The sequence below is a fragment of the Zootoca vivipara genome, chromosome 9 (genome assembly GCF_965207765.1).
Source record: "Zootoca vivipara chromosome 9, rZooViv2.hap1.1, whole genome shotgun sequence".
NCBI classification, from domain to species: Eukaryota; Metazoa; Chordata; class Lepidosauria; order Squamata; family Lacertidae; genus Zootoca; species Zootoca vivipara.
Window position 1 is genome coordinate 5,609,467 of NC_142592.1, and position 17,083 is coordinate 5,626,549.

Sequence of the window (17,083 nt, forward strand, 5' to 3'; positions counted from 1 at the left end):
CTTCAGTACAATCTATTTTAATACTTTCTTTGTGGGGCAATCAGACACTCCAGAGGCTGCAGCCAGGACAAAATGTGTAACTTTTATTTATTAAGAGGGGCTGGCCAAAACATATTAAACCCAATAAGCACTAGATTCAAGATGTCTGTTATCACCTTTAAAGTCCTAAATGACCTGTGTCATTTGGTGTGAGAGCCTCTCTATCGGAGACAACATAATCACTTAAAAGTAGCAATAACAGCAAAACACAAAAGAACAGATCCAACTGCTGTAACTCACTACAGTCACAAAGAACTGAAGGCTCTTTTAAAAAGGAAAGTCTTTACTCTTGAGCAGAAGACTAGCTGGGAAGAGAGTACTAGTAAGTTGCTCTGTTCAAGCAGCAATTCCAGAGTATGGATACAGCCACTAAAAAACGCCCTTTCCAATCTGAGTCAACAATGCTTTTAGAATACGTACAAGGATCTGTTGTTAATAGCCAGACAGGCTGATTTTGCAGGAAGAGGTCATTCAAGGACTCGGGTCCCAAACTGCATTGTTGCCTTTACAGTTACTCAGTTGCAAACATTTGTATCCAAAGGGAATCCAATTTTTTACACCAATGGAATGAGTCATTAATATGGAATCCTGTTTAGTACACTGGTGTTAGAAAAAATGCTGGCTGCTCTCTCCAGAGTTTATGAAAAGCCACAAGGAACACAGATGGTTCACTGAAGCTCCTCTACCCTCCTCTATAGTACTACTGTGTTAGTAAAAAGGTGCCTTCAAAATTATGTCTCTGTTTTAACACTGATTGTCTTGCAAGTCATAAGCTAGTTAAAGTAGTTTGACTGTGAAAACATTCTAATAAATGTACAACTCCAAGCCACCTGGAGTTTACTACAGTGTCATTACAGTGCCGCTGCTCCCTGTTACCATGTAGGAGTCTCTCTCTTTTCGAATAATATGTGATTTTATCTGCAAAGAAAACTTTGCAAAATCACTACAGAAGATCTTGGGAGTCCTTATTGGACTCCAATGGCAAAGGTGGTTCAGTTAGACTGCAAACCACCTGAAAGAGTCGCCTGCTGCTGTTTTCTGTAAATGCAATAGGGGCAGCGAAGAAAGTCCTCTTCGCTGTCTCTATTGCCACTTGGTAGGCTCAATGTTGAGCTCTAACTCGTGTTTGATCCAATTCAGAGTGAGTTTTTTTGCCACCGGCGCTCTAGCCATCTCAGCAATTCTTTCAGCGTGATGCTTCAGAGCCAGACAGTCAATAGACCTGGTTATCCCCTTATTCCAGTGGGCCACCAGGGAATCAGCTGAAAGGCCAACAACATGGGATAAGACATCCCCTACCACTCTCTGGAAGCCATCTGGATCCATTAAGTGACAGGGGTGGACCATTCAAATTGGTCTCACTTCCCTGTGGAGGGGAAGGGTCATGGATAAGTCTAATTGCACCAGGAACTGATATGACTGTGGCACTTTTTTTGTTTCACTGGAACTTAGTGTCAGATTACCCACATCCATAGAGGTAAACACCAGATGTAAGTGTTATTCAGGGACAGCCCCATGGCAGCCATACTTTCCATGAAGTCCCAAGCAGCCCCTTGTAAGGTTGTGTTGGCAAGGATTTTTAGGCAGGGCCTTGGTGCAGCGGAGAGGTTGGTACACCAATAGGAATCCTCTACTGCCCCTATTGCCCAACTTTCATGTGACTGTCTTTCAGATAGTTGAAGATGGCTATCATATCACCTCTCAGTCTCCTTTTTTCCAGGCTAAGCATATCAACTCCCATAACCATTCCTCATGAGATTTCGTTTTCAGACCCTTTATCATCTTGCCTGCTGTAAGTTAAAGGGGAAAGACATAAGTGATCATTAGTTAACGGTCATGCAGAACAATAGCACAATGAACAACCATATTAAATACGCTGCACTACACTTCAAGCAAGCTGAGTTTCTGCCAGACACCTATACACCATTCCATTAAATAAGAGTACAGGCCTGAACATTGCTAAACTGGCAGCTACCAATTTGACAGTCATCACTTTAAGAAAATATTTTGATATACTGTTCAGAAGTGCTATTAATTCAAATTCTTAATAACTAAAGCAGAAGAAATATATTATTGCTTTTGACAGAGGACCTGAAGATGCTTAAGCTATTAAAACACACAACAATTTATTCAATGTAATCTGTATATACCACTACACTGCATTATATATACCACTCTACACAGATCATAGTGAAACTCATACAGGATACATCTGTGGTGTCATGAGTCTAGTAATATGAGCAATCTACTAGAAAACAATTGCAAGAAAATGCATGAGCTATAGGGGGTCAATTAACTCAGTAAAATACAACTATTGTATCTTCCAGCTGCACCTAACCATTACTGCTCATTATGTTTATTTTCCTTATATTTTGTCTTTCTTCCAATGAGTTAAAGGCAGTGCAAAAAAACCCACCCAACCCCACCACACATTTTTATTCTTACAACCATCCTTTGAGATAGGTTTAAGGCTAATAAGACAGTGTAGCTGTCCAAGGTTACCCAATGAGTTTTCCAATGACAGGGGTGGGTACTTGAACCCAGGTCACCCAAGTCCAGCTCCAACACTCTAATATCACATTGGCTAGGATCACAGTACCTCCAGTGGAAAAGATAATATAATTTCAATACTGTCTAGTATCCACTATCACAATACCTTTTTCCAGAAGATCATTACTTTAATAGCATTAATAGCAATTAGTACTATTAAACAACCTGAATACATTTTTCACTTATTCCCACTTCTGCTACCATGCAGTGTTCCACCCTTTCAAGCTACTACGTTATGGTAACTCCAATGTAGCATCAGCTATTTTGAAGCAGGAAGCTCTAACCACATTACGCTTCATACGTCTTCCAGCAAGTCCTCAGACAGTGTTACTACAGCTCAGAAATCACTACAGTTCTTGCTGGTAGCACTACACCCGTGCATCCACAATGATAGTTTCTCCCACTCAAGCATACAGCAAGGCATTTGTACTTGACATGTTTCTGATCTGAATTAGTCTAGTTTTACAACCCCAGAGTCGGTCACGACTGGACCTAATGGTCAGAGGCCCCCTTACCTTTTTACATTCAATAGTAATCCTCCCAGTTTTATACTTTCTAATGACTACATCCTTGGGATGCAATACTTCTCACAATTAAGACCATTCAAGTTCTAAAGAGGTCAGTAATAGCTGCATGAACCTGAAGACTTAACCTGCACTTAAACAGACACATTCTGTACAGTCCTTAATACATCCTCCGACCTATACCATGACCTAAGAAAACTGCCAATAAAGTCTGTTTATACAAATTATGGAACTTCTGCATATTATCTTAGTTTAGGGTTGCCATACTGCAAACAGTGAAAATCCAGACAGAAAACAACACTATGGGGCATATGGCAACTGTAGTTTGCATTATTGACCAGCATTTAGAGTATACCTGCTAGAGTGAGCAATGTATTTCTCATGTACTTCCAGTCCTTACACAGCAGTTGGAAGCTAAGCTTACATATCTCCATATTGCAAATAGGGGTGGGGATGTGGGGGATGTAGTTAACTATAGGAGTTGTCCCCAAAACATCTACTGAGCCAACACTTAAGGCGAAATGTAAACAAGTGTTGGTTCTTAACTCATTTAGAGGAGTGTTGATAGAAAGGAGTAAAAGACAGGCCTTGTGGCAAAGCACTGCTGATTAGGGCTACAGGTTCCAATTGATTTAAAATCTTGTATAATTTTAAGTTCCCCCAAGTTAAATTGGGCAGAAGTTTTCAGAAGGTATTAAGTACTTACAAAAATCACAGAGGGCAGGTGCCATCTTAGAAGACGCATCCCCCCTTCCTCTCACCCAAGAGAGAATGCATCTGAGATTATGCTTGTGGCACATGGATGCGTCATCTAAAAGACAAAGCAAGAATGCTGTTTTCTTCAGAGCCACTGTTTTAGTTGTATATGCAAAGTCAGATTGTCAGTAATACAATTTTTGATAAATTTTGATACATTTCAGTAGCACTATACTAGGAATTCTAGTGTAGCTTTGGAGATTTCACCTCCTCCCCCCCCCAAAAAAAATCCTGCCACAACAAGGATATACAGACATGAAGGCAGATTTGAAAGTATTTAAGTGCTAGTAATTTGATTGGAAAACTATGTGCTACGGTTTTCCAGATATTGAATTCTTCATCCAAATGCCATGTCATATTTTTATGTGGTTGGGTTAGGGTTGATCACCTCCTTGGGCACATGTTACATAATTATTTAGAGTATTTCTAACCCACTGTTCATTAATATAATAACAGAACCGGTTACATAAAAGAAAACTTTAAAACATGAATATTTAAACACATTTAACCACCTCCCAACGACTGTACCTGTACATATCAAGATGGGTCAGGTATTTTTTAAAATAAAAAAGCCACACGTTTTGTGATCTATGGTCCTGTCATGGAGGCATTCAAACAAACTATTAATTCTTGCTTCTTATATAAAAAGTTATATAATCAAGGGAAACCAGCTTAAAGATGTATTGCGGTTATCTGTTGGAAAGAGACAATGGTGTCCTGTGTTTTACTACAGGCTTGCAAATAACCACTTGCCTGGTTGTGGTTGCCTGATGCAAGTATAAATTACTTCTAGATACATTATCAAGTCTCTTCTTTGAAGCTTCTCTCCAGCATGCAACTTGTCAATGCAAAGGGTATTTTGTGTATGGGTCAATCAATGACATACACAAAGGGCTGCCTGCTACTTCTCACAGCACAAGCATCCAAATGCAGTCTGGGATGCCGTGGCTGCCTCTGTTCCCTTCACTATGTGAGAGCTAGTTATGTCTTATTTTCAGCATAATTATCTGCACAAATTTAGTAGGCATGGGCTTATCTTCCTCTTCTGTTTACCTTTTTTCTGCATGACTTGAGGCAGTCATTTGGAATTCATTTGAACTGTGAATTCCTGTCCTGTATATGAAACTGTTTAAGATTAAGTATCAAGTGGAGAGCTGCAACAATACTTTACTGTACATCCAATAGGAGTGGCTCCTATTCAGAGCTCCGTGTAGCACTGTATAGGTCAGGAGGACCTAAACAGAGGAGGACCTCCTTTTCTCTCTCCCTGCCCACTCCCATGCTGTAAAGTACTAAAGAGTTCAGTTTGGGTGCTGGTTGTCAATCTGTGTTTTATTGCTGTATCTCATGTGGGAGGGTTCTGGAGCTCTGAGGAAAGGAAAATCTGTTTTCCCGAGTCTCTCCCTCCTGAAACCTCCCCAAATAATACAGGGAGGGAAGTTTAATCTTAGGGTGTGCAGTTCACTTCCTTCATTCTGAGGCAGTTGCTAAAGTCTGGAACATTTGGTTCAAAATGCATGAATCTGCAGAAGAGCAATATTACCCAACTTCAAATCCAAAGAATTAGGTTAATTGCACTTTTTTTTCCTGATGGAAAACACCACTTAAGCTTCAATAGCACATTCCCTTATGGGAAAAAAATCAATGAAATTCACAAGGTATGCACAAATAAGTAAATCCATTTTCATTTTGCAATTCTAGAAGCCCAGGTACTACCGGTATCAAACTTATTTTGGCTACGCCCACATGCTATTTAGTATGCAGTCTGCTCCTACCATGCAAATGCATGCTTTTGTGTAGTGCTACTACGGTAGGACTCATTTGTTATCAGTAAAAATACAGCCGTGGCCACTAACACTAGAGAAGTTACAATGAATAAGCCATATAAGGTGTGCAAACAGTTTTATAGTAGCAGTCAGGGGGGATAAAAACCAATGATTTTTTTTAAATCAGTTTTTTTATTTAAATTGGATTTTTTAAAATAAAATGCTTTTGGAGGAAAAATATTTCTAAAGATAGTTTTATATTTAAATTACATTATAGTCCAAAGGCTAGAATCAGGAAAAAATGATGTTTGTAATTATGTAGCATGAGGCTTTATATGCAATGTTTAAATTTATTGGTAAATGAATTCCATTAATCCATTCACAATTTAGAAAGGTTTCTGTAAGATTATTTGGGGCAGTTTTTCTAATGAGAAGATATTATCACAGATGCTTGTTTTTGCAGTTCTCAAAAGCATGAATTCATGTCTGCAGAGGTAATATGCTTTTTCTTCACAGGAAAAATGTTTTAAAATAAGCATACAGAGTTGAGGGGAAAACCTTAATCCCATTGTTCCTTTGCAAATTATATACACAGAATCAACCCCTTACCTCTTAAATGCTAAGTTCCAAGCGTTCCAATAGATTGTTTGGAGTGGAATAGATCTGCACAAGTAGCTAAGTGTGAAGCAGTAAAAATGAAAGTGCAACCTTGTGAGATGACTACTCCACAAGGAGTATTGGGATCTTTGTGTAATAATTGTGCAAGTCAGTTGCATGTCTGTGCAACTCAGACTTGAGGCAAATGCCGAAGGCACTTCAGGGCTGGCAACCTCTTTCCAATCCCACTGGGTTCCAGCAACTGCACTAACACTTAACTGTACAGAATAGGCACCTGAATGTAGAAGCAAATCCAAAGGGGTGGTGGGGGTGGGTGGAGGAAATAGTAACTGGGATCTGTAAGTCCTTGGCGAGACCTTGAAGTACTTGACAGTCAACTAATAAGAGCTCACTGGTTCCAGGCCCTGCTTCCCAGGGCTCACCTGACATTGTCCAAACACTAAAGTCTCCTGCAGCAGGAATTCCCGAAGTTCTCCGCTCCAGTCCTTGGTTCCCCTTTTCCAGCTTCTTTCTGCAAGCCTGTTGCAGCCTAGGCCTACCAACTGTATGTCTCCCCCACCCCACCCCCTAAAAAAAAGGAAGGCCAGCCTCTTGAAAGCCAGGGCTGCTGGGAGATATAGCCCCTATAAACAGTTAACTTATTAAATCTCCCAATATTTTCATAATTATCTGTCTATGTATTTCTAATAGTATAACCAAATTTGTAATTTTTGATATAACTGTAAAAACTACTCTGAAAATTCCAAAAATGAAACCTTATACCAGCAAGAATGAGTCTTTTTGTAAAAAAAGAAAAAAAAGTGATTTAAATCAAGTCTTACTGACTAGTGATTTAAATCGTTATTTAAATCAAATCCACCCTGGTAGCAATTCATTCCATCCTTCTCCATATCTGCCATTAGTCAATGTATAATCTTGCTAAACGTCTCTTATTCCGAGTCACAAAAGCTCTCTCGCCTTCCAGTTATGGATGAGTGTGTTAATTCTACAGCTCATTGTTCCGCAACAACACCATGAAGCACTATGAAATATTTTACATGTACTGTATTCTGTAACTGTGTATATAAAACCACATCAAGGACAATTCATCATGACTCCTACACACAACTGCACTACAGTGCCCATTTCTAGAGGCAAGGACACTGCAAAGTATCTGGACATTACTTCCAATAAGGATTCTGGTCAGGCCTTCCACAGAGAGATCCCATTAACCCACTCTTCTCCAGGGCCCAATCACACAGGTTCTGAGGATCAAGCTGATCACTTGCGTAAGAGTTTATCATCAGTAAGCTAAAAAAACATGTTTTGGTGGAGTGATGACCTGAATAGTAATTAGCTCTGGAGTGAGCACTTTCATTTTCTCACCTGCAGACTCCAGGATGAAGTTAGACAACTTGCTTTCAAATATTGAGTAGCCATTAAAAATTCAGATTAGGAATCTATCAACTAACCTTTAGAAATGCTGAACTAGCCTATCCATCAAATCCAATACCGACATGGAACTACAACAGTTCCAGATTAGACAGCATGCATTTTAGAAAAACTAGGAAGTAAATCAATGTGAAACAAGTTGGTTAGAGCATGGTGCTGATAATATCAAGGTTACAGGTTCAAACTCTACACAGCTGCATATTTCTGCATTGCAGAGAACTGGACTAGATCAGGGGTCAGCAAACTTTTTCATCAGGGCTGGTCTACTCGACTATATTTTGAAAAATATAAATACCCTGCAAGCCGGTCCCACAGCTGCATCCGGACCTGGAGGAGGAACCCACCCTGCATGCGTTCAGGAGTGTGTCTCGGCGGCACCCGCCTACCGACGTTGACGAGCAGCAGCCTCTCCATTGGCCCATCCCCGCCGAGCTCCCAGAAGGCGTGCACCATGCGCTGCTCTCCCTCCAGCGTGGCCGCCGAGCACACCAGCAGTGCCGAGCCGGGCGCTGAAGCCCCGCAACACGCCCGTCACGATGCCCATGGCACAGCCCAGGGCCACTGCCCACCCACCTCTCCGTCCATGGTCACGCCGGGTTTACCCAGAGGCGTCTGCAGCTTCGGATTGGCTGCAGGAGCTTCCCGCAGCCAATCCAAAGCCGTGATAGCGTCACGGACGTCAATCCCCACGCGGCGAGGCATCTGCAGCTTCTTTTCAAGTAAACACCGCACCGGTTTAGCTCAGCACGGGGGCTGACCCAGCAGGCGGCAGGGTCTGCAGGCGGGATTTACGAGCCTGGTTTGCCAACCCTTGGACTAGAAGATGATGCTCAGGATCCCTTCCAGCTCTACAATTCTATTATTCTGAGTCATCTTTTTTCAGTAAGTCAGAGTTCTTAATGAAATAGAATATATTAATTTGGCTACTATATACCAGAGCCACCCAACAAACTGGCAAACTGTTCCAAATGTAAACCACATGGATTCAATTCTCCATAACTGCCAAACCAAAATGGTAAACTCATCAAAAGAACAAATAATCAGCCAATGCCATTTTTAAACACCCACATTTTAGCAGTCCCCTAACACAAAACAGTGATGGGGCCATACGGACCTTACTTGGCAAAAAATTTCACATAGTGGATGCCACTACAAGATAGCTATAGTCGAGAGGTTCCAAAACTGTGCTCTGCAACCTTCATTTAGGTAGTCCACAGTGTGACTGTGAATTTTGTTTATTTCTTATATTTTGTTTCATTCACTACTACTGTATTTGAATTCCATAGAATTAGCCCTCTTTACTGCCAACATGACCTGGAAGCTCCCTTGGCCAATAACGCGAGATGAGCACCGCAACCCCAGAATCGGTCACGACTGGACCTAATGGTCAGGGGTCCCTTTACCTTTACTGCCAGCTATGCTTCAGAGGAATGAAGGAACCAAGTGGGACCTCAGATAATGATTAGAGCATGAAGCTAGTGAAATTGCTAACTTGACTGAGATCACACTTGACTTAAAAATATTACACACACTTGACTACCCCAAGTAATGATTACTTGAATACCACCCCTTTCTAAGATCATGCTTTTAAGTAGGATGACAATCTACACATTTTATTTATTTCTTGTATTTGCTAGCCACTTTTCTCACACAGTGAGCCAAACCAACTTACCAATTAAGAAGAACCAATCAAAATCTAAAAATGCAGCTATAAAAATGCAGATCCCAACCCACAACAGGACCTTCAAATTAAAAGGCAAAAACTCAGATGAAGAGAAGTCTTTGCCTAGGACCTAAAAATAAAGAAAGATGGCATCAAGCATGCTACCCTGGGGAAAGCATTCCACAAGCAGGAATCCACCACTGAATTATCTGATAGCAGAGGCAGTAATGAAGATTCCATACAGTGCTTCTTCAGCTAGTATCTGCCAGTATCAGAGCCCGCGGGGCAACTTAAGTTACCAACAGGAACAATGCTAGTTTGGCAATGTAAAATTGAAACCATGAGTAATTCACTATATGGAGGAATATAAAGACACCTTTCAAACTAGGTGTAATGACCACATTGCCAGAACTAAAATAGGTACACCAGCAGGCACAAGGATCTTAGCAGTGGTATGTTTTTTTCTGTTAGAACAATTGGCAGGAATGTTTACTAAAGATAGTGGTAGCAGACCAAAAGTCATGAAGCTCGCAGGGTGACCATGGGCCAGTCGCAGCCTCTTAACCTACCTCACAGGGTCGTTGTAAGGATTAAATGAAGAAGGTGATGAACCATGTACTCATTGGAGAAAAAGGTGGGATATAAATGCAATAAATAGGCTCTTCTGCTTACCTGCTTAAGAAAGCTGGAGGGGGCAGCCAGATGAAGATGTCAGCTGCCAACATGGCATCCAGAGATCTCACATGGTCACAACTGGACCCGTGCTGGTTGCAAAATGCACCTGGCGCCTGGGGAGTTTCTGGCGCTGCTTCTCAATTAATCCCTACCTTGTGAGATACGTTAAGAGGCTGTTACTGGCCCATGGCCACCCAATGAGCTTCATGACTGAGTATGGACTGTGATCTCCCAGGTCCTAATCCAACACTCTAACCACTGCACTACACTGACTTCATACAGTACTGCTATGGGGCTATATAAATTAAGTAGGTAAATAAATATGGGGAAAGCAAAATGTCACTTAAAGAAGGATCTGAAATATTTTGAATCTGTTTTATTCTGGATTGTTTTATTTTATGTTTTAATGATTTCGTGATTTTATATGTGTTGGAAGCCACCCAGAGTGGCAGGGGCAGCCTAGCCAGGTGGGCAGGGTATAAATAAAATGTTATTAATATTGTTCTAGTTATTATTATCATCATGTTGTAAACCGCTTTTATATTTTTTCTTTAAAATATAAAGTGGTATAGAAATTAATAATAATAGTAATAGTAATAAATTTCATTGTAAAAAAAAGGCTCCTAGACATTCCATCGTGGCAACTACAACATTGGTTTAAGGTGTCATTTGGCACAAAGTAGTTCATATATCTGAGCTTCTAACACTGGGACAAATACTTTAGGAACACCTCTCCCTATACCAGTGTCCCCATGTTTTAAAATCTACAAGGGAGGCCCTTCTTGTCCTGTGACTGGTTGAGGCCACCACTCTGTTTGGATCTGTCTGCTGTGGGATGAGCCCTCTGTGACCATTACCTTGCCAAGAACATCTGATCCCTTATAGTCTGTTAGTGGCCTCCCAATGTTCAGAGGCTTGTAGCTCCCATTGCAGGCCCAGTCCTCTGGAACGCCTCCCTACTGAGATTAGACAGGCTTTCGCCCAGTTGTATTTCAGGTTTCTGACAAATACTTTCCCATTTCAGCAGTTTCCACATTCCCTGACCACTGGCTATGCCTGAGGCTGAGGCTGCTGGGAGTTGGGAGTCCAATAACATCTGACAGGCTACAGGTTAGACACCCCTGCCCTAAAAGAAGTAAGGAGGGTGAAAGAGAAGTCTTAAGGAAAGAGTAGCATACAAAGTCAGAAGAAAGCAGGATCTTGTAAACCCTTTAATTAAAGTGACTATGTGAGGATTGTTTGGACAAGAATGTTCAAAACAACACACAGGCATAGGAGAATGTGAATTGAATATACTGTATTAAATTTTGTCAAAGGAAACGTACAGTAGCTCTGAAAAAGGAAGCCTATATACAGCCAATACATCTTTAAAAGCCATTTTGTTCTGAACCATGCTGGGAACCAATTGGTTGAACTGTATATAAATCATTTGCGCTACACTTCTACATTTCAATACAGAACAATCTTTGATGTGATTAGGAAACAGATTATTAAGTGTTATTTTATTACAGGGACAGGTCACTTAAAAGGAAGAGTCCGTTTCAGTAAAACCATTGGCCAGTTTTAGTAAGTTTGTTTTACAACAGTGCATTTACAGTACTAAAGCAACCATCTGGCATCACACCCGGAACCAAGTCCACCCACATTAGCACTTTCATTCCTTCTTACTGTATAAATTCAGGAAAGAGACAGGACTAACAAGCCAAGTCCTCTTGTTCATTTTCATGTACTTAACTAATGAACACTAAGTTAAGAGCTAGACAAATGTTTCCTTATTCCAATAAGGGATTTGTTGAGTTCTTTATAAGAACATTGCAACTGTTTAAGAGAACAGTCAAAGTCAATCCCATTTATTAGGTGTTTCACAGGAAATAGTAATATTTGTGCATTTCATGATCTATACAAAAAAGTAAGAACTGTAATTAAACACACCTCTACACTCAGCTTTAAGCAACAGATACTCCAAACCAGTGAAGTTTAAAGCCTTACGGATTGTGCATCAGGGTAACTACTTCGAGTCAAGTAAAACATGCAAGCTTTCCCCTCCTTTCAAATCCCTTTCTATTTACCTCAAGAACAATAGAACCCTTTCAGCCAGAAGAGCCATTCCTCTTTCCCATGCCTCCCCATCCGGGATGAGGAAACCGCTTCCTAAAGCCCACTTCCTCTTCCATGCCTCAGACCTGAAACAACTTTCAACAGCCCCTTGGTCTTTCGCAATATCCTGTAGACACCTCCCTATATTTCAGGAAACATCTTATTTGTCACTTGCATCAGAATTTTTGTGCTCTGAAGCCATCAGCTCAACCAGAGCTTAACCAGAATGCTTCTACCCTGAAGCGAATAGAACAAAAATGAAATGAAGGAGCATGATAATATTTCCAGTTGGGTTAACCAAAAAGCCCTTCATTGCCAAAGGTTTGCTGTTCCATATTAAACATTTGCAACAACCTTTATAAGAAGCTACTGTACATTGTTTTCAGAATTACAGCTAACCGTCATCCGCCAGCCAGCAGAATGAAGTAAAAATGAAGGAGCTGTAACGGTCCATTTGGATAAATATGGTCATAGGCCGTTATCTATGCACACGGAGATAAGCCTACCAATAAATGGCTGCAAGGATAAAAGAATGAGGATGCTGCTGGAGATTTTGAAGGGGAGGGAAGAGATGATGTTGGCAAGATGACTGGCTCCAAGGAAAGCACAGAGGTTTTGCAGTAGAATACAAAAATAGGAACCGGGAACTGAAATTTCGATAAATGCCCACTGCAACCCCAGGATGCTACTGTGTTGTACAGTATATGCACAGAGAGCACTTTACCTGGAGCAGGATTGCTTCACAGAACTGAGGAGAAGGAGAAAGGAGATAAGGAATCTCCCCTCTGGCTTCTTACATTTCTATTTGTGGAAGCGGCGGGCAGGGTGTATGAAGGGGGGGGAGAGGAAGGGTGGGATCGCAAGCACAATGGCAGCAGCCCCTCACATGCCCCGGGCATCGCGGAAGCCTCCCCGCCACACGCACATGCAGCAGCAGCAGCAGCCCTACAGAAAAACTGAGGGAGTCCATTCACGCTAAAGGCTTTCTCGGGAGGAAAGTGGGGGGAGGATGCAGCCCTGCAGGCTCCTTCCAGAGCCCTTCATTCTCCCCACACGGACCCGGTGGCGCGATATGGGGGGTGGGGGGTGTTGGAGAGAAGCCGACAGGCCAGGATGCACCTACACGTAGGGAGGGAGGGGGGAAGGGGGAGGTCAACAGCATCGCCTGACAAGGCGCCCCGCCCTCTCCTCGCCCCACCAGAGACGGAATTCAATACGGACAACACCCCTCCTCCTTCTCCCCCCCCCCAAAAAAAATCCAGCATACCATGAAGTCGGTGGCGAACTTATCCTCCCCATTGTGGTCGGTGTCCTTCATGGCCTGGACTCGCTGGATGAATTTCCTCAGGATCTCCTCTTGCTCCATCCTCCTCCTCCTCCTCCTCCACCGCCTCCTCGCTTCCCTCCGCAAAGCGGGAGAGACCCAGCCTGAGGAGACGCCCCGCGAACCGGCTTTCTCGTTGCTGCTGCTGCTTCCGCCGCCGCCCTGGCCCTCCTTCCCCAACCGCCTCCCCACACCGACCCCGAGCACAACAACTTCCCCGCGGCGGCTCAGCTCAGCCCAGCGCCGCCCGGCCGCCCTCCCGCCCGATCCATTCTCCTCCTCCCTCCCTCCCGGCCCCTCCCTCGCTAACGCAGCCGCCGCGTCCGCCAACACCGAACGCCGGACGGCGGCGACGCACCTCGCCCTCCGCCCCTCTGCGGCGCAGGCGCAGCGAAACCCGCTCCCTCCCTCCGCTCCCTCCCACGTGTTGATCCGCCACGCCCGAGCTCTCTGCCCCCGCCATTGGCTTCCCCTATCAGAAGCCCCGCTGGCGATTGGTCTCGCTGCCCGTCAATCCCTGCCTCCTCCTCCTACCTCGGGAGAAACTTCCTTTTCCCCACCCCCACCCCTAGAATTCCCTAGCGGGTAAGGTCTTCCTTGCGCTTGATAAATAGGACTCTGGGATGTACCAATGCGTTTGCGGGGGGGGGAGGGAAGGGGGGAAAGGTCGCCTGTGGTTTAGCTAAAAGAGACCGCGGGAAGGCAGTGCTTCGTCTTCGCGCCCGGGAGGCTGCAAGCATCTGTGATTTGCTAGCAGAGAAAGTACCTGCCAATATGTGGCACGTTTAGCGATCTTATTTAGAGCCCCCTAAACACGTTTGCGTATACATAATAAGTAAGTCTTCCCTTTAATAGGACTTACTCTGCTTTGGGAGCTCCCTCAATGTGACCCGTCCGTTTACAGTGTGCAAGCCCTGGGTTCAGACGTCTCGCTCTTTAGAAAAAACAAAGTTCACAGGCCTGCCATAATGCGTGCGGCTAATAGTTCTAATGAAAGCACAACTATAGATTTGGCCATGCAATCGGACAAGGCAAAGTGCTTGGGTTTTATTCCTTCGTTTTCTCTCATTAAGCTTCCACACTATAAATGGTGCACTGCCATATGAGGTCTCTCGAGCTGCTTTTTATAACGTTATTTAATTTACACTTTTATAAATCGGCAGCTTCCAACAACTCTGCAGTCATAGTTGCAATTCTGTACTGTAATGTAGGTATATGTTGCAGCTTTCTACCCGCCTGTGCTGCACCCTGCAATTTCTAAGCTGAAAGCAATGTATATTTCGCCCTGGCTCTACTGGGAGGGAAAGCAGAGGCCATTCAGAAAAGAATGAATATGTCAGGGGTCAGCAATCTTTTTCAGCTGTGGGCAGGTCTACCGTCCCTCAGACCATGTGGGGGACTAGACTATATTGGGGGGGATTAACTGCCCCACAAATAACCCAGAGATGCATTTTAAATAAAAGCACACATTTTACTCATGTAAAAACTCGCTGATTTCCAAACCGTGCGCCAGCTGGATTGAGAAGGCTATTGGGCCGCATCCAGCCCTCAGGCCTTAAGTTGCCTACCCCTGGAATATGTGGTTGCACATTATAGGCACAGCTGTCAAGTTTTCCCTTTTCTCGCGAGGAACCCTATTCAGCCTAAGGGAATTTCCCTTAAAAAAATGGAGAACTTGACAGCTATGGTTATAGGATACAGATAAGCTATACACTGAATCTTTACCAAATATTCACTAATAACAAGATGAGCCTGTTTTCCAGAAGGCTGAAAGCCTGGGTACAGAAATAATTTTCAAAATTGGGGATACTATATGCTGCCCCACAACAGCTTGATCCCATCCATGTTGACTGGGAAGTAAATCCAACTGAATGTAAAAGGGATATAGGATTGCAGACATAATGTACAGTATTACCAAGCAAAAATGTACAGTACACAACTCTAGTAAGGTGGTGCTCTAAAGGTCTGCTTTGTAGACCTCTTGCTCTGAGACCTGAGGGCTCCTGGTGAGGTCAAATTTAAGTTTTACAGATACAAGAGGTGAGGCCTGAAGAGCAGGGCAGTTCATAAAAAAAAAAAATTAAATGCCTGCTCCACAGGTCTTATCTTACTACACTAGGGATTATATATCTGAAATTTCATGCATATCAGTTAATATCTTGACCCTCCTCCACGAAAATAGCTGTTTACTTGGCCGTTTTCCTATGTCGCGAAGGCTGAAATTTCAATTCAGGGAGCAGGGTCAATATATTAACTGATATGCATGAAATTTCAGATATGTATAGCTATATAATCCCTAGTATAGTGAGATAAGACCTTTGGAGCAGGCATTAAAAAGAAAAGTTTTTTATGAACCGCCCTACTGAACAGTGGAGAACCCACACATGTGGAGCTCTTTCCCAACCTCAGGGAATACGCTTCCATCAAAGCACATGTAAAACATTCTTTAAACCCATTTATTTTGATTTGCTTTCTCTTAAAGGTTTTTTGCTATTTTATATTTATGTTTTTGCTATTTTATAATGGGATGCTGTTGACCTGTTACTCGAATATACTATTTCACATTGTTGTTTTATGGTAAATGTGTTTATGATTATGTATACTGTAGTCGTTTTATGCTTTAGGAAAGCTGCTTGTGTGGCTTTGCACTAAAAGGCAGACCAAAAATAATAAAATATAAGTAAAAGAATTTATGAGTCAGTATTTAGTTGGGAAATAAATGAATGTGATCCCCTAACTGTTTCAGCAATCGACAACTGTTTGTCATAGGCGACATGAGTATCTATATTTCTTTCTCTGAAAAAAAAAAACAATAGCTCAGCTGTGTCACAGTGACTATTTGGGGAATGGAAGGAAGCACACCCTGACTACCAAAGAAGCCGGGTGACAAGATGGGGGTGCTGCAGAACAGTTTGATGTAAACAGGAAATGGAACCAGGATATAAACTGAACACCTTCCCTATCCAGAAATTTCATTTAAAAATAAACCCTTGGCTAAGAAGTTGAAAGAGATGACTCCTGCATAGTAAAAAAGATAGAGCAAGAGCAATAAAGTCTTATTGTTCACAAATATAAGACATAAGAAGCAATTCAAAAGGAATATGACTATACGATTAAACAAAGTCCGCTTAGAGCAAGAAAAAAGGTACAACCCTTTACAGCCTTCACCAACAAGGCATTTTAGAATAATAGGCTCTAGAGCTGGAAGGGACTCATCTGGTCCGACCTCTATGGACTACAACTTACAACTTAAAAGGGATAAATCACCTTTTAAAATGTGTTTACTGAAACAGGGTTGTTGGTTTTATGCACAATGTTGTATAAAAGTTTGCTGTGTGGCTGGCGGGGAGTTATGTGAAGGGTGAAGTTTGAAATACTAAAGCCAAATACTACGGCTGCACCTTCCCATAGATCCCTAGGAAGAGGGGTTGACTGTCAAACCACTGTGGAAATTGTGGCTCTGTGGGGTAATGAAGAGCAATACAGTGGTACCTCGGGTTACAAACACCTCAGGTTACAACCAGACTCCGCTAACCCGGAAGTAGTACCTCAGGTTAAGAACTTTACCTCAGGATGAGAACAGAAATTGCGCAGCGGCAGCAGCGGGAGGCCCCATTAGGTAAAGTGGTGCTTCAGGTTA

At 42.6% G+C, this 17,083-nt stretch overlaps 1 protein-coding gene across 6 annotated transcripts in view; it reads right to left on the minus strand.

The window, feature by feature from the left end:
• The window catches only part of PTPN12 (protein tyrosine phosphatase non-receptor type 12), a 54,167-nt gene extending 40,335 nt beyond the window's left edge, over nucleotides 1-13,832 (minus strand). For 2 of the 6 annotated variants that reach the window (XM_088652133.1, XM_035128672.3), the window contains exons 1-2: nucleotides 13,387-13,832; nucleotides 3,820-3,924 (exon numbers count right to left, since the gene is read on the minus strand). In XM_088652133.1, the coding sequence (XP_088508259.1) occupies nucleotides 3,820-3,858 (39 nt within the window). In that variant the 5' untranslated portion in view covers nucleotides 3,859-3,924; nucleotides 13,387-13,832. The remainder of the gene's footprint in view (nucleotides 1-3,819; nucleotides 3,925-13,386) is intronic. The other 4 variants (XM_088652132.1, XM_035128671.3, XM_088652134.1 and 1 more) reach the window with 3 other exon arrangements.
• Between the last annotated feature and the right edge of the window lie 3,251 nt (nucleotides 13,833-17,083).